The following is an 18,962-nucleotide window of genomic DNA, read 5'->3' as shown; positions in this document are numbered from 1 at the left end:
TTTATCTAAGAGGTAACATCAAATTTTTGTCTTTTGTTATCTGTAAATCATTTGATTTACGTATATAAAAATCTTCAAAAACGTAACAACGTATTTTTGCAGGTTGCTAGCGGAAAAACGAAAGAGTGGACTGAGTCATTGTGAAATGCTCGAAATTTAGGTGAACAAAATGTTAATTTGAAACATTGATAGCAAAATTTATGCAAAAAACACAATAGTGCATTTTTCTCCAGAATTTCAAAATTAAAGTTTGCATTTGCAGAGTCCACTAATTAGAGGGTCCCCTTTTTCGTATTTGACGAGCTTTCCACATATTATTCGTCATACTACGTGTTGGCTGAAACAAATATCAGGTACATCCATTTTTATGCATTAAGCACCGGTTGCGGAAAGAAACCCCCGCGGAAAAAAACCCCACTTCATTTTAGATAGGAAATAAACCCCCACGGAAATAAACCCCCAAGGAAATAAACCCCCACGGAAATTAACCCCCAAGGAAATAAACCCCCACGGAAATAAACCCCCACTTTACTATTAAAGAGCTGTGCATTTAGCGTGTTACTGCAAATTGTTATGGTAATCCCTATTCCTCCAGTTTGCAGACTCTGCCATCAACTAACTTAGAATAAGAAAGACTGGAAAATTCGAGCAAATTTATCAAATTTAAACTTAACTTTATTATATTTGCGACACCATTTTATAAGCGCTTTTCAGCAGCATATAAATTAAAGCAGTTACTCTTAATGTCTTTATAAATAGTCTTCATAATTATGTTGCTTCCAATCAAAAATGACCTCAAAATTATTAACTATGGCAACCAGGTTTTGAGATGAATAATGCATTTAACTTGGAACAAAGCTACTCAATTTTTTTGGAAAATTTTATAAAGTAAGAGGTATTCGCAGTTCTTACGAACGCGATAAAAAGTTCGGATACAGAAGAGTTCGTTCATTTAAAAACTGATATAAACGATGCCAAAAATATCCAAGATTTGAGGAACATATCTATACCTCTGCTGCGTTTAACAATTGACAATAACAAATTTTAGACTCGCAAAAAGAACTATATTGACCAAGTGACGTGATGGGTTTTTATTGGGTCAGCCGAAAAGAACGGCGATGCCGACGATATCTTATGTTTACAATCGATGAACTTCTCAACTGTTGCATAAAAATTTTAGAAATTCAGAAACAGAGAAGAGTTATTTTCATGATGCGAGCAATGATGTCATAACTTTGAAAAAATAGTTGTATTTTCATTTCTTTCATTTTTATTTATTGCCACTTTTTATTGGCAATCGTTAATTTAGGCACAGACTTGACCGAGACTTCTTAATTTCATTTTCATAGCTTCAGTTACAATTTGTTTGATAAGTTCCAATTTAGTCAAGAAATAATGGGTTGGAATTAGAGATGTTTGTTTTGATCACAAGAACAACAATGAAGGAATGTGCTTAAGATATAGACAACCATGAACTTATACATCAACGCATTTAGTGCTTTAGTCCATCATCAATCGTTGAATAGAAAATTGATCGGGTTCAATTTCTGGTAAATTATAGTGTTGCATATTTATTGATATTTTTATCAGTCTTACCGATAAAATCGATTTCGATTACTGGTTTATTAGCAACAGCAAAGGGGGACACTTTGTTAAGCGTTGGCATATCTTGTTAACTATCATGTTAGCTGTTAAATGTACCAAACATAGAAAAGTGACAGACCAAAGAGAACAATTTTGACTGAAATCATTAACCAACTTAATTTCTCTCAAGCGTAAAGCGGAATAGCATTTTTTCCAGATAAATTAAATTTATCAGCTCTTGGAGTTTTCTTACTGGGGCAAAAAGATCAGAATTTCTTAAATATTTCTACATCTGATCTGAGTTAGCAAGATTTAGCTGACTGTGAACAAAATAGTTTTATGATTTGGGCCTGCAAGGATGGCGGCTCTGACTCAAATTCAGTGGAAAGATAAAGTCACTGCGCTCAAACAATCCGACCCCAATCTCTACAAGCAGAAGGTGGAGCAAGTCATCGTAAGCATCAATGTTTTCCTTTCGATTTGAGTCTTTTCCTAAACAAAAAATTTCCGTAACAGCTTATCAGATAATTGGTTGTTTTAGGAAATCTACGGCATTCGAGCAGCTTTAGGTATGTATACGCGCACCATTTCACTTTAAAACACTTCTCATTTTTTTTCTAGTTTTTAAGGATATTGGACCATGTCGAAAATTGAAATATCTGAGAAAGAGGTATCTTGTCTAGATAGGCTCCAAAATCTGACAAAATAACATATAACAAATAATTGGAACTTCCGTCATACGACAAAAAGTAGAAAAAAATACACAATTGGTGACATTAATTTGCCATATATTTGTAGAAACAATTTCTAATTTAACAACTAGCAGGAAATAATTGCTCTCTTCTCTTAAATGGCGTTTGCTTTTCTCTTCTACTCTCACGTTGATTTCTCTGGTTGCTACTTCTTAGTAATCATACAAGAATCATATATGATGCCATACAAGTCATACTCTATTTTTTTAGTTAGATCCATGTATGATTACTAGGAAAACATATGTGATCTTTGTAAAAATACCAGGATATCATAAAGGAAGAACGCATTTATGAGAGACAACTATGAGTAACAGGAAACCTTTTATGAATGATGTATGATTACAGGGAGATTATATATGATAAATGTATGATAACAAAGAAATAATATATGATATTTGTATGATTACCGGGATATCATAAAGGGAGAATGCATTTATGAGACAAAAATGTAAAAATGTGTAGCAAGAGTCCATTTTTGAATATGTATGACTACAGGGATATTATATGCGATAAATATAAGATAACCAGGAAATCAAATATGATATTTGTTTTTGGTTATGGATTTGTGCCATCTCCAGCTTCATTTATCTGTTTTCATCAATTTGGAAAACTAAAAAAAAAATAAAAAAAACTGATCATAAGATGGTTTATGCAGAGCCCCTTGTCCATTGTTTGCTTACTGAATAGCAATAACACGTAGTCGTTAGATTTCAATGAAACAGCTCTACAATGACATACAGGAGCTTAAATAATAGTGACAGGTATCGAAACAGGCAAATAGAGCATTTCACCGGCGTAAATCGTTGCATTAAGTTATTTGCGAGTTTGGGTTTTAAAAAATTGCATTTTGGTAAAAATTTTTTAAATATACTTCTATCATTGTTGATGTCATCGATGAGAACGAATGCTAAAAACTTTAAAATTTTATTTTTTGGAAAACTTTACAGCAATCTAGAAAAAGGTGAAAAATTTTGATATTAACAAGAATTTCAAAAAACGACAAAGTTCTTTCATCAACCTCTCAATTCACCAACTGATTTTCAAACAAGTGCAATTTTTAAACAAAAAAGCTTGTCTTGAGAAACAAGCTACGAATAACTCTGTATTACAAAAGCGTTTTGAAAAATTTGTCGGTTGCATGCAGATGCAGCTTATCAAAAATGACATTGAGAAACAATAAATTATTTTACTTCTTTTAATATTGTTATTGTATCTTTGAAATCTAGGATCATGTTCAGTGAAATCAAAAAGCATTCAAAATAAATTCTATAATCTCACAATAAACAACAACGCTGCATAGAATTAAGAAGAGGAACTGCTTCACTTTAGCGAAGTAATTAAATGAACCTTGGACCAACCCATAATCAATAAACCAAATTTATTTTTAAATCTTTCAGGACAAATCACCTTCAAATATTTTTGTCTCTTTGTATCATGTAAAACAGCCCTCAAAGAATTTCTTCTTCAAAGACTCTTAGTTTCAGATTTACTTTTTCATCTAAGAAAATAATTGAACTGAATGCAAAATGGAAATCTGTAATTATTTGGTCGCAAGTATTTACAGATCAGAGATCAAACCAATTGTTTCTTCTCAGAAACAGGGGTACCAGAAATTGTATTTATAGAGTTTAACTTATTTTTTTGCAATAGATATTTGCAAATTTTGAGAATGCTAAATTTAAAATTAAAATAAAAATCCTTGTTTTTTTATGTATTAGGTCCTGGTTAGTTTTAATAGTTTGGAGAACTAAAACAGCCTACTTATAGACATTTTGCCTTGGCAGCTAGCATCCGGGCTGCTTACTTAAATTTTCCCCAACAGGATAAAATATCGGTCAGCTTTACCTGGAAGTGAGCATCTCGGAAAAAGGTTTTATCGGTTTATGAAGAATCATTGTGAAAGACTCAGAACCAGAAAATTTGAACGTAAGGGTTTATATTGGTCAGGGTCTTAGTGATAGATGTCAAATAAACCTTTCTTTAGATTTGGACAATGATTTAATTTGTAATTGACTCGTAATTTGCAAAATAAAAGTTTATTTTGTCAGATGATTCCAGCTCACAGTCTTTGCTGGCCACTCACTGTTTCCGGAACCCTCAATTCTTCAGCCAGACTTCATCATCAGCCCAACAACAGGTCCCTTCAAACATTATTTCTGTTCACAATTCTACTCCCAAATGACCAAATGACTCGATCTCATCAAACTTTTTTGCGGCAATTTTTGTCCCGATTTTGGTCTGATTTGACTATCCAAGCGGCATGGCTATTGATATTATTAAAGAGTGCTTTGAACATATTAAGGAGTGCTTTGCATTCTAGTCAATTGCTTTGCTATATATCTCGGTTGCGACTTCTTAGAAACCAGTTTTCGAGAAAGAATGTTTTGTATAATTTTGACGGATTTCCTAATTACCATTAAGTCTGATTTCTTGAAAGTTCCAGTGTAATTGTCAGCAAGGGGGTTAATCAATAGCTGGATAAACAAAAATAATGGAGAAAATATTTCTTTTTATCACCATTCAATTAATGACATTTGTTACATATGTTGAGCCTGAGGGCACGTCGACGTCAGTTTGTAATTTTTGCCACAGGACAAGTCGGCGGAACAGTTCAAGAATCAATTGAGTCCCAAAGGCCTTAAACATGCAACCGCCGCTGAACTGCTCAAAATCACAACCGACCTGAGTGTGGCCCTTAAAAACAATACAATTCCGTATGTAATGCTATAATTTATGGTCGTTTGCAGCAACTGCAACGATTCAATGGTAATAAATTGAACATTGCTTCAGATGGATGACAGATTTTGTAAACGTGGGAATGCTGAGGGTGTTCGAAACACTCAGGTAGGTTATATCTGACCAGAACTGGTTGTTTAAGTAACTTCAAAGAAGCTAGTACAAGAGCACACTGAAAAAAGTTATTCCCGTGTCGGAGAATTTTTCCTAAAGTTATGTAAGAAATGTGCTCAAAATTTTGAAAAAGTTCAGCGCAAAAGGGACGTAATCCAAAAATTGAATAAAATTTGTAATTTATACTAAGTACACTCATGCAAGTATGAATTCGTATGAGGAAACATTTATTTGCAACAATCTATTTTTGGTACCTAGAAGACTATCTCCCCCTCTCAGGTGTTCCCCAATTTCAATATTTTTTAGGCATGTCCGTGCAAAAGATATTATAGAACATGCCTGCATATTGTATTGAATGCATGTTCTCAAATGACTCTGTGCACACACACTCATACACAAACAGAAAAGATGGGTCTCTATTCTTTGAAAAATAGACTTGACAAAAGTCGGTTATTTTGCGACAATTATTGCCCAGTGTCGAATAACATTTGTCATTTAGAACTTTTACTATTGTTGTTTCCAGGCATTCTTTTCACATCAAACCAGACAAGCCCTCGTCTGGAAATCTGCACTCTGGAAGCAAAAATGCCTCTTTTGCAGAGCGCTTACTCGAAGGATCACTGGAGAGAAACTGGCTGGATCAGGTGTTGAAGTTCAGACATAACTGCGTGAAGTGCATCAGGTCTATGTGTAACACTATGGTAAGTAATCTTAGCCGCGACCAATAAGGTTAGGAAACCTTATATAAGGTTGAATCTGCTTGGCTGTAATTCGATTAGGTCGTCCGAATTAAAATTGAGATCATTTTTTATGTGAAATATTTTGGTACTATTTTTGGGCTTTGCCGGGCTCTTTTACTTTACCCGGTGAAACATAATTTGGAAATCTAATCGTGTTTATAGAATTTTCGACAAGACAGAGCCAAGATATCAACAAATTTATCTTTATTGCATTACACTCAATAAGCCAGACGTATTTTCAACAATAGAGTTTTTAAAATTTGGTCGAAACAAATGACTTTAATAACTTTTTCGCAGTGATTCGACAAAAATATTCTCATCTTGCATGTCTTCGAAACATTTGTGACTAAAAATGAGACCACGTTTCGTAACATCCATGATGTCAAAAATTTTCTGAAATCAAAGATGATTAAAACAGTTTCAACAGAACTATCGCCAAATTATATGGTAGTTTGGTTTCAATAAAATTCAAATCTATTTAATGAATCATTGCAGAAGTAAAGCAAATAAAAGGCGCCAGTTTCATTCAGTAATGTTAGGGGGCCTAAGCACGCGCAACTACAGTAAAAATGGGCGTGTACTTGATTTCGACCATCATCTCTTGGAGCTAACAAAGACTAGAGTGCTAATAACCATTACAGCAGCTGGTCTTAAGCTCTCGGTCTTCCGCATCTCTTAGAACTCATTTTCATGTTCTTTCTTGCTCGTCAAGGTTTCTTTTCTCCCCGGGTCGAGTTTTGGCGGTGAATTTTCCTAAGAAATGCGGTGAAATGCGGTGAAAAAAATTTTTTCACCGCGTATTTCTTACATTTTTTTGCGGTGAAAGCGGTGAATCGCATTGAATTATTGATTTTCACCGCGTTCTCAGAATTCTTACAAAAACGATTTGTCCCCACACGGGTTTGAACCTCTGACCTCCTGCGTGCCTTCAACTCCTTTGTCCACTGCCCCAACTTTCACGTACATCTTCGCAATTTCTTGTGAAATTAAATCAGATTGAGTAAGATTTGGAATCATATGCGGTGAATTTATGTAAGATATGCGGTGAACTGTGGTGAATTAATTTTTTTCACCGCTTTCACCGCATTTCTTACATTAGTTTGCCACAAAAGTTGATGACATGAATTTTTGTAAGAAATGCGGTGAATTTTGCGGTGAATTTTTGTAAGAAATGCGGTGAAATGCGGTGAAATATTTATTTTCACCCCATTCACCGCAATCACCGCATTTCTTACAAAAATTCACGGCATTCACAGCATTTCTTCCCGGGTCGAGGTTTGGCGGTGAATTTTCGTAAGAACTGCGGTGAAATGCGGTGAAAAAAAATAACTTTCACCGCGTATTTCTTACATTTTTTTGCGGTGAATGCGATGAATCGCGGTGAATTATTTATTTTCACCGCGTTCTCAGTATTCTTACAAAAAAGAATCGTCCCCAAACGGGTTCGAACCTCTGACCTCCTGCATGCTTTCACCTGCTGAGTCCAGTGCCCCAACTTTCACTTACATCTTTGAAATTTCTTGTGAACATAAATCAGATTGAGTAAACTTTGGAATCATATGCGGTGAATTTATGTAAGAAATGCTGTAAATTTCGCGGTGAATTTTTGTAAGAAATGCGTTGAAATGTGGTGAATTATTTTTTTTTCACCGCTTTCTTCGCATTTCTCACATTAATTTGTCACAAAAGCCGATGCGGTGAATTTTCGTAAGAAATGCGATGAATTTTGGTAAGAAATGTGGTGAAATGCGGTGGAATATTTATTTTCACCGCATTCACCGCATTTCTTACAAAAATTCTCCGCATTCACCGCATTTCTTACAAAAATTTACCCAAAAACCTTGACCCGGGTTACACAAATTTACCCAAAAACCTCGACCCGGGTCTCGACAAGTGTACGTTGAACAAGTACATTAAGCTGTTCTCTGCCAACCTTCTAACAATTAACGTATAACTTGCGGTGAAATGTGGTGAATTATTTTTTTTCACTGCATTCACCGCTTTCACCGCATTTCTTGCATTAATTTGTCACAAAAGTCGATGCAGTGAATTTTCGTAGGAAATGCGGTGAATTTTGCGGTGAATTTTTGTAAAACTTGCGGTGAAATGCGGTGGAATAATTATTTTCACCGCATTCACCGCATTTCTTACAAAAATTCACCGCATTTACCACATTTCTTACAAAAATTTACACAAAAACCTCGACCCGGGTTACACAAATTTACCCAAGAACCTCGACCCCGGTCTCGACAAGTATACGTTGAACAAGTACATTAAGCTGTTCTCTGTCAACCTTATAACAATTAACGTATAACTTGCTATTTCTCATAAAAGTTTCTTTCAAATTTTCAAACATTTCAGCCTGGATTACGGAAGTTTTACCAATTGTTCGGAACCGATGTTCCAATCAAAGGATCCTGTAATGAGGAGCCAATCACAGGCCACCACCAGCTGGACTGTTTCGGATACCTTATCAAGTGCATAGACATCACACCTTACAAACAGTACGAGCTATCTCCTTCTAATATAGCACATCAAAATGTGACGAGCCCTGCTCAGAAAGACAAAAGCGGTACCGAAGCTGATATATTCAAGGAAGCCATTTCGCTGTGTTTGTTCACGCTCAAGTTACTGTATCCGATATCGAAACTGAAGATCAAACTGGCGTTGAAAAACGGGGAGAAGAAGAAAGAAGTTCTGTTGTAAGTATTCTGAATTATTTTTGCCAGTTCTTGCAACATTGTCAAAGTTTAAATTAGAAATGTCACAAGATATGAAAGCGAATTGGGGTAACAAATCTTTGATCTTGAAAAACGTTTAATAATGGAACAAATTGCCCTTTTCAGTAAGAACTTTTAACATTAAAACTTGCTTTAAAAATGTTTTAACCGAGTTTTTGCACGATCAACACAAGAAAATACCCGCTAAGAGACAAAATGAGAACGAACAGCCACAATATTAAGATTATTATATTAATAACAACACTGATACTGTAATTATTTTATTTAACATTTGAAAGCATGTGGATGTTTAACCTTAGGGTCATAATCAGAATAATTTACAAAGGTTTGCAAACTAAAAAAAAGTATGACAGTGAACAAATTTTTAACAGTCATCTTTTCAGTTGTTGAGCTCTGATTTTGTTAAATAAGTAAATTCATTGTATATTTAGTTATCCTTTGATTCTGGAAGCCTTCTCCAGTTGTGCAGTTGCAAAATACAAGTCAGAGCATGAGTCACTTAATACGAGCGGGAACCTGTTCGGATTGGGTGCCCAGTGTGAGCGATTCTACCCAATCGGAGCGTTGTTAGATGAAGTGTTCTTTGACGCACAGTCTGTACTCAAACAGTCTCTTCTATCTTTTCAACAGAACGAGGAAGGATGGAGTACTGATTTGGGTAGGCAAAACCTGATACCTTTGCTAGAAATCGCGGTCAATGTAATATCAATATAACTTTTAGGCCTTGATATTGTGCTGAATCAAAACCGAACGTCCTCTACGACACTTAATTTGTTGATCGAATTTTTTTGTAATGGATAGCGCCTAAACGATGCAAATAGCTACACAGGAATTCTGCTAAGATTTGATAACATACCTATATGCTCTCTTGTATCCTATGTTGTTCGCATTTTTATCTAATAAGCTTCTGTAAGACAGTCAAGGAGGCTCGTTAATGTGCGTTCGCACATGATGTTCCGACCCGAGCTTATCAACATTCTGTACTTAATTGTCAACCAAATGACGATATAACAAAAATAGATATTTGTTTAAAACAATCGTTACACAATCTAACCACTAACTGAATTACAAAATGCCATGTTTCATTACAGCGCCAACGAGATATGCCGTTAAAGAGATTACGAGAAAAAAAAACAAACAACAAAATTAGCTAAAAAAAAAGTTTCACGGCAAAAATTGAATACCAAAATTTAAAAGCACATAGAAACAACGTCAAAATGCAGATTATTTTTCTTAATGAGACTAGGTAACAAGTCGACAAAGAGAACGAATAATGAAGCGAAATTCAAAAATTAATCAATATCTTTTAAAACAAGAAATTTCAAAATTCTTAAAAAACATTAGCTTTTAACTAAATAAACCTTGGCAAATTACTTAAAACTTATTAGGAAACCAAAAAGACCTGTCTTTGGTTAGGCTAACCATAAAAACGGACTAAAGATGCAGAAAAAACTCAAAAATTTCCAAACGATTTGCGAAAACACAAATTATTGATACCATTGAAATCAAAAGCTATTATCTGAATATTATGTATTTTTATTGTTATTTCTACTATTGCAGCTAAAGGATTTATACTGAGACATTAACGAAGTTTATCTGGGTCACATTTGAAAACCATTGGGATCTTTTATTACGCGATTGTGTTGAAAGAAGAGAAAAAGAAACACAAAACTGACCACTCAAAAAATGTTCATGAAAAGCATTTTGTCCAACAAACAAAACGTCAGTGACAAACCATATAAGTATATAAGTTATTTTTTGAAATACAAGAAAATGGACGGGACATCTCAATGATGAAAATATGTTACAATTTGACGAAAAGAACAACAAAAACTGAAAAATTTGAAAAAAATAATATATGATAAACTTTAACAGATTTCGCTAACAACTGGAAACTTTGGATAACCTCATTCACTCAATTTTCAATTACAAGGCTACGCGACCGGTCAACAATTTACGGCTACCTAAATAACAAAAAAAACAGGAAAAAGTAACAAATTCAAGAAAAAATTGAGCGAAAAAAGTGTCAAAGGCATTATAAGAAGAAGTTTTCAGTCGAAACTGTTCTATTTTCAATAAATTTTTTAACAGCAATTGGATTCTTCTTGTTTAATAACACGACTTGAGATCAACAATTACGAACAAATACATTAGAACCACGAAATTTCTGAGAAAGCTCTTACTATCAACGCCATAAAATTCAATAGCTTTCAATGGAAGCCAGTAAATACGCTAAAATGATTGGACGACAAGCTTGTTTGCTATTCATATTTCGTCAAGAAACTATTACAACACGTCATTGACTATGAAAACAACATCAAATACAGTCAAAAGGAAAAACTCAGTAGACAAGTGACTGAAGAAAGTGTCGAGGCAATTTAAAGCATGAGCTCTACTCTGAAAACTTTATTTTTTATCCATTGAACGTCTTGCCTAACCTAATGGAAACTATCAGTATAAAGATAATGCGAAAAGATTTCAAAAGGAACCAAAATGAAAAAGTATCCAAAAATTAAAAAATTTATGAAAACCAGTGTCATTGAAGTCTTAAAACTATTAGGTAGAAGATAAAACCGGAAACCAGATTAAGTTTTTATGCAGTAGAAAAAAAAGTGGTCTTCTCAAAACTGAGACTGACAAACAGTTCACGAAAAAAACTTAAGATCGGTTAATCTTTAAACAAAAATTTCGAAAAATTATTTTTAAGGATTAACAGCCATTAAATTCAATAGCTTTCAACGGAAGTCAATAAATACACTCAAATATACCCCGATTGGAGAAAAATGATATTTGTCATGCATAGTTAATCAATAAAGCATCACAATAAGTCCTATGAATATGAAAACAACAACAAAAACACCAAAAACAGGCAAAAACCAAAAATTCAGTAGGATAATGCGAGAAGAAAATGTCGGGGCCATTTAAAACATAAGCTTTTCTCTGAATACTTCATCTGTGATCCCCTGAACGTATTTTTTAAGTCAATGGGATCTATCAATATTTGGATAATGTTATATGATTTCAAAAGTAACCAATAATACAAAAATAACCACAAAAATTTAAAAAAATTGAGATCTTGTTTCATTGAAGTCATATATCCAGTAGTTAATAGACAAAACCGCTAACCAGATAAAATTTGGTTGCAATAGGAAGGATGAGAGTCCTTTCATTACTGAGATTGACTTACAGTTCTCAAAAATAAGTTTATGATTGGTTAATGTACAAAAAAAAGGTTCGAAAAATTACTCTTAAACTCTTAGCAGCCAATATCTGTCCCCTCAGAGCACTAGATATGCTCACTTAATACTCATTACCGAACATATTGCACCTTTAATCAATGAGTTCATGTCATAAGACTCCAAAAAATTAGTAAATCCTCAAACATAAAATCAAATTTTCATTTAAAATTACAAAAACTCAATGTCAAAGCCAATAAAAAACATGAGCAATTCCTTGAAAACGAATTTTTCTGTTCATTGGGCTTCATTTGACGGTAAATGAGGTTTGTTTTGTCGTTAACGGAACTTTTATATGAAAAGTGACTAGCTTCTGGGTGACTTAAGAAACAAAAAAAACGAGCTCTCAAACAGAATTCGATTTTTTTTGAAGTTGATGTTCCCTATGAGATCAGAACTAGTCGTTTATCGCCATCAGTCTGGTAGGAACACACAATTGGTTCATTTTGTTGCATGAAATGTAAATTTGAAATACTATTTGCATAGAAAAAATCTTAATTTGAAGAAAATTTACACTAAAAGTGAACAAAATCATGGCAAATATCCCGTGTTCACACACAATTTCAGTCCTCGATAACTCCTCGAAAAAAACGAAATTCAAAAAAAAATTTTTGATTTTCAATTCTACGCTGGAACAGCTCTAAAATGATACCTTTCACATTTCTCTACGATGAATATATCGATCGGCCAAAATTGACTGAACAAAAAAAACACAAGTGGGTCGGAACAAAAACTGTTTTTAAAGATAATGGCTGCATTCTAGCAGATACACCTTAATTACGAGGATATGTTACCGTGGTTTCAAACTCTCGTTTTATGAAAAGATCACGCTTGTTCGAAAGGTGGTATATGAAGATCGTGCTCTTCGACACAGATATCCTATAAAATGACTTTAGTTTGACCTGAGTAAAACAACTGAGCCTAAATTTTCTTGCTTGGTTTTTGCTGGTCTCAAATTGGTCACATTGTATTTCTGCTCTTCAAGAGTTTGCATTTTGCATCGAAAACTGTAGTTGTATTCAACGTTTATGCAATTCTGAATGAAACCTAATCAATGAAGAATATGCATTTTTTTTGTTTTGAAAAAACTCAAAAAACACTCAAAACAGAAGAAAACCATAATAAGCTAACTTTTTTCACTTAATTATTTTGTAGCATATTATTCCGGCTGCGATAACTGCTTTATCAGAAATTGAATTCTACAATTCGAATGATGTCTAGAATTGAATTTTTTGGCTTTTCGTCAGCTGTCTGATTAGTTGGACTGCTTTGGTGCAATGCTGTTAAGTTTTGCGCAGCTGCTACTTCAGTCAGTAGAGAGCAGAAATAAAATAACATTTTTTCAAGTTTGCAAAAAATCAGATTTTCGATAAGGCTTTTAGCCGATATATCAAAAAACCATTTTCGAACGATGAATTTCCCTGTGCCAAATTTTTGTAATGCCATTTATCGACACACGAGAAAACCATTTTCGAACCAAAACGCCTATAAATGCTCGACTCATAAAACATTTTTTTTCTCCATTTTAAGCAGGAAGCTCGATTGTGTGATTATAGTCAATGGCCCTCCCCATTAGAGTTTTTAGTCTTTTCAGAAGTCGATGCTTAAACATGGGTAGGTCTTTGCAGATAATGCTTTTTCCAAGAATTTTGTGATATCATACAAGAGATGTGTTCCAGTTTGTGTAGGCCCTGGTCTAACGTTTTCCAACGTTTATTGAATTTGATTGAATTTCAGAAGAATTATCAAAAAGTGAGCGACAAATGGCGCAGTGGAATAAGAAGTTTTAGACATGCAGGAGATGAGATGTTTGACCCCGTGTTATGAAGTTGTTTTTTTGTAAGAATTCCGTTGAATCCGGTGAAAATAAATATTTCACCGCAATTCTCCGCTTTCACCGCATCAAGATGTAAAAAATACGCGGTGAAAGTTATAAAAATACGCGGTGAAAGTTAAAAAAGCGCATTTCACCGCATTTTTTACGAAAATCCACCGCCAAACCTTGACCCGAGGATACCCTCACGGCTGTTTCAGGCATAAAACTGTACGCAACTGTACGTGCCAGACACCGAGCAGGAGGCAGATGCAAGTCCATTTCCTCAAACAACCTCCCGGATGCAATTGCCACCTCCTCCATATCGTCAAAGTCTTTATCCACAACCAGCGGAATTTCAAGCATGTAAAGGTAAAACAAAAACAAAGCTGCTTGCTCTATAAATTATTAGGATAGTTTTCTACAAGTTGTTGCGCCATTGTGGGTTTTGAACCGGAGTGCTAAGAGTCCGGAGCCTAAAAAGATAAATGCGATCTCTGATTACTATATTTGCTGGCGCTGAGTAAAAAATGATTTATTTTGCGTTCGGATATGGATCTATAATTGGAAACTTGTCTACCCAAGTTGTTCAATAAATGACCAAGTAGATCCATGACAAGCTAGATTATAATCAGACACATTCAAAATTCACTAAAAACTAAGTCTATCTTTCAGAAATCATATTTTCTCATTAACCACACAAATTTACTTTTTCCTAACTATACGGCAGATGGAAATTTTTTTAATGAGACTAAGTAACAAGTCGACAAAGAGAACGAATAATGAGGCGAAATTCAAAAATTAATCAATATCTTTTAAAACAAGAAATTTCAAAAGTCTTCAAAACATTAGCTTTTAACTAAATAAACCTTGACAAATTACTAAAAACTTACTAAGATACCAGAAAGACCTGTTTTTGGTTAGACTAACCATAGAAATGGACTAAAGATGCAGAAAAAACTGAAAAAATTCCAAACGATTTGCGAAAACACAAATTATTGATACCATTAAAATCAAAAGCTATTATCTGAATATTATGTATTTTTATTGTTATTTCTACTATTGCAGCTAAAAGATTTATACTGAGACATTAACAAAGTTTATCTGGGTCACATTTGAAAACCATTGGGATCTTTTATTACGCGATTGTGTTGAAAGAAGAGAAAAAGAAACACAAAACTGACCACTCAAAAAACGTTTACGAAAAAGCATTTTGTCCAACAAACAAAAAATCCGTGACAAACCATATAAGTATATAAGTTATTTTTTGAAATACAAGAAAATGGACGGGACATCTCAATGATGAAAATATTGACGAAAAGAACAACAAAAACTGAAAAGTTTGAAAAAAATGATATATTATAAACTTGAACAGATTTCGTTACCAACTGAAAATTTTGGGTAACCTCATTCATTCAATTTTCAATTACAAAGCTATGCGACCGGTCAGCAAATTACGGCTTCCTAAATAACAAAAAAACAGGAAATAATAACAAATTCAAGAAAAGAATTGAGCGAGAAAAATGTCCAAGGCATTATAGAAAGAATTTTTAGTAGAAACTGTTCTATTTTAAATAAATTTTTTAACAGCAATTGGATTCTTCTTGTTTAATAACACGACTTGAGATCAACAATTACGAACAAATACATTAGAACCACGAAATTTCTGAGAAAGCTCTTACTATCAACGCCATAAAATTCAATAGCTTTCAATGGAAGCCAGTAAATACGCTAAAATGATTGGACGACAAGCTTGTTTGCTATTCAAATTTCATCAATAAACTATTACAACACGTCATTGACTATGAAAACAACATCAAACACAGTCAAAAAGGAAAAACTCAGTAGACAAGTGACTGAAGAAATTGTCGAAGCAATTTAAATCATGAGCTCTACTCTGAAAACTTTATTATTTATTATCCATTGAACGTCTTGCCTAAAATAATGGAAACTATCAGTATAAGGATAATGAGATAAGATTTCAAAAGGAACCAAAATGAAAAAGTATCCAAAAATTAAAAAATTATGAAAACCAGTGTCATTGAAGTCTTAAAACTATTAGGTAGAAGATAAAACCGGAAACCAGATTAAGTTTGTATGCAGTAGAACAAAAGGTAGTCTTCTCAAACCTGAGACTGACAAACAGTTCACGAAAAAAGTTTAAGATCGGTGAATCTTTAAAAAAAAAATTCGAAAAATTATTTTTAAAGACTTTTATTTTTTAACAGCCATTAAATTCAATAGTTTTCAACGGAAGTCAATAAATACACTCAGATATACCCCGATGAGAGAAAAATGATATTTATCATGCATAGTTAATCAATAAAGCATCACAATAAGTCCTATGACTATGAAAACAACAACAAAAACACCAAAAACAGGCAAAAACCAAAAATTCAGTAGGATAATGCGAGAAGAAAGTGTCGGAGCCATTTAAAACAAAGCTTTTAACGCTTTTTTACTGAATTTTTAAAGCTTTTTTACTGAATACTTCATCTGTGATCCACGGAACCTATTTTTTTAAAACAATGGGATCTCTCAATATTTGGATAATGTGATATGAGTTCAAAAGTAATTTCGTTAATAACACGAAAATAACCACAAAAATTTTAAAAAACTGAGATTTTGTGTCATTGAAGTCGTATATCCAATAGTTAGTAGATAAAACCGCTAACCAAATTCAATTTGGTTTCAGTAGAAAAAAACTGGGTCCTGTCACTACGGAGACTGAATAACATTTCACGAAATAAGTTTAAGATTGGTTGCTGTTCAGAAAAATCATCAGCCATTAAAGTCACTAGCTTTCAACGGAAGTCAATAAATACGCTCCAGTATAACTCGATGTGAGAAAAATGACGTTTGTGAGACATAGGTAATCAATAAGACATCACAATAAGTCTTATGACTATGAAAACAGCAACAAAAACGGGCAAAAACCAAAAGTTCAGTAGAAAAGTTCGAGAAGAAGGCGTCGAAGCCATGAAAAATATAAGCTTTTCTCTGAAAACTTTATCATTGAGCCATGGAACGTGTTTTTTAAGTCAATGGGATCTATAAATATTTGGATAATGTTATATGAGTTTAAAAGTAACCAATAATACGAAAATAACCACAAAAGTTTTTAAAAAATTGAGATCTTGTTTCATTGAAGTCATATATCCAGTAGTTAGTTGATAAAACCGCTGACCAGATAAAATTTGGTTGCAATAGGAAGGATGAGAGTCCTTTCATTACTGAGATTGACTTACAGTTCGCGAAAATAAGTTTATGATTGGTTAATGTTCAAAAAAAAGGTTCGAAAATTTACTCTTAAAGTCTTAACAGCCAATAGCTGTCTCCTCAGAGCACTAGATATGCTCACTTAATACTCATTAACGAACATATTGCACTTTTAATCAATGAGTTCATGCCATAAGACTCCAAATCTTCAAATTAGTAAATCCTCAAACAGAAAATCAAATTTTCATTTAATATTACAAAAACTCAATTTCAAAGCCAAAAAAAACATGAGCAATTCCTTTAAAACGAATTTTTCTGTTCGTTGGGTTTCATTTGACTGTAAATAAGGTTTGGTTTGTCGTCAAGGGAACTTCGATATGAAAAGTGACTTGTCTCTAGGTCACTTAAAAAAGAACTGAAAAGTTTTCTAAAAAAAAGAGCTCTCAAACAGAATTCGATTTTTTTGAAAGTGAAGTTCCCTATGAGATCAGAACTAGTCGTTTATCGCCTTCAGTATGTTAGGAACACACAATTGGTTCATTTTTTTGCATGAAATGTAAATTTGAAATACTATTTGCATAGAAAAAATCTTAATTTGAAGAAAATTTACACTAAAAGTGAACAAAATCATGCCAAATATCCCGTGTTCACACACAATTTCAGTCCTCGATAACTCCTCGAAAAAAACGAAATTCAAAAAAATTTTTTTGATTTTCAATTCTACGCTGGAACAGCTCTAAAATGATACCTTTCACATTTCTCTACGATGAATATATCGATCGGCCAAAATTGACTGAACAAAAAAAAACACAAGTGAGTCGGAACAAAAACTGTTTTTAAAGATAATCGCTGCATTCTAGCAGATACACCTTAATTACGAGGATATGTTAACGTGGTTTCAAACTCTCGTTTTATGAAAAAATTATGCTTGTTCGAAAGGTGGTATATGAAGATCGTGCTCTTCGACACAAATATCCTATAATATGACTTTAGTTTGACCTGAGCAAAACAACTGAGCCTAAATTACCTTGCTTGCTTTTTGCTGGACTCAAATTGGTCACATTGGATTTGTGCTCTTCAAGAAGTCTTCAAGAAATTGCATTTTGCATCGAAAACTGTAGTTGTAATCAACGTTTATGCAAAGTCATCTTTTGCAATTCTGAATGAACCCTAATCAATGAAGAATATGCAGTTTTTTTGTTTTGAAAAAAGTCAAAAATACTCAAAAACAGAAGAAAACCATGTTAAGCTAACTATTTTCACTTATAGAATTTTGTAGCATATTAGTCCGGCTGCCATAACTGCTTTATCGGAAATTGAGTTCTACAATTCGAATGATGTCTAGAATTGTCTGAAGTTTTTTGGCTATTCTTCAGCTTTCTAATTAGCTGGACTGCTTTGGTGCAATGCTGTTAAGTTTTGCTCAGCTGCTACTTCAGTCAGTAGAGAACAGAAATAAAATAACATATTTTCAAGTTTGCAAAAAATCAGATTTTCGAGAAGACTTTTAGTCGATCCATCAAAAAACCATTTTCGAACGGTGAATTTCCCTTGGCCGGACTTTTGTAATGCTATTTATCGACACACGAGAAAACCATTTTCGACCCAAAACACCTATATATGCTGGACTCATAAATTTTTTCTCGATTTTAAGCAGGAAGCTCGATTGTGTGATTATAGTCAATGGCCCTCCCCATTAGAGTTTTTAGTCTTTTCAGAAGTCGAGGCTTAAACATGGGTAGGTCTTTGCAGATAAAGTCATAAAGTTTTTCCCAAGAATTTTGTGATATCTTACAAGAAATATGTTCCAGTTTGTGTAGGCCCGGGTCTAACGTTTTCCAACGTTTATTGAATTTGATTGAAATTCAGAAGAAATATCAAAAAGTAAGCGACAAATGGCGCAGTGGAATAAGAAGTTTTAGACATGCAGATGAGATGTTTGACCCCGTGTGATGAAGTTGTTTTTTTGTAAGAATTCCGTTGAATCCGGTGAAAATAAATATTTCACCGCAATTCTCCGCTTTCAC

The 18,962-nt window shown here is 33.6% G+C and overlaps 1 protein-coding gene across 1 annotated transcript in view; it reads left to right on the top strand.

The window, feature by feature from the left end:
• The first annotated feature begins 1,667 nt into the window (after positions 1 to 1,667).
• The window catches only part of LOC142336555 (uncharacterized), a 70,833-nt gene continuing 53,538 nt past the window's right edge, over positions 1,668 to 18,962 (top strand). The window contains exons 1-8 of the mRNA XM_075385464.1: positions 1,668 to 2,038; positions 2,126 to 2,153; positions 4,385 to 4,473; positions 4,929 to 5,050; positions 5,127 to 5,180; positions 5,710 to 5,887; positions 8,288 to 8,628; positions 9,099 to 9,325. Of these exons, the coding sequence (XP_075241579.1) occupies positions 1,943 to 2,038; positions 2,126 to 2,153; positions 4,385 to 4,473; positions 4,929 to 5,050; positions 5,127 to 5,180; positions 5,710 to 5,887; positions 8,288 to 8,628; positions 9,099 to 9,325 (1,135 nt within the window). The 5' untranslated portion in view covers positions 1,668 to 1,942. The remainder of the gene's footprint in view (positions 2,039 to 2,125; positions 2,154 to 4,384; positions 4,474 to 4,928; positions 5,051 to 5,126; positions 5,181 to 5,709; positions 5,888 to 8,287; positions 8,629 to 9,098; positions 9,326 to 18,962) is intronic.

Source organism: Convolutriloba macropyga, chromosome 3 (genome assembly GCF_964194025.1).
Source record: "Convolutriloba macropyga chromosome 3, txConMacr16.3, whole genome shotgun sequence".
NCBI lineage: Eukaryota > Metazoa > Xenacoelomorpha > Acoela > Convolutidae > Convolutriloba > Convolutriloba macropyga.
The sequence above is the reverse complement of the archived record's forward strand: the minus strand, read 5'-3'. Positions and strand labels throughout refer to the sequence as shown.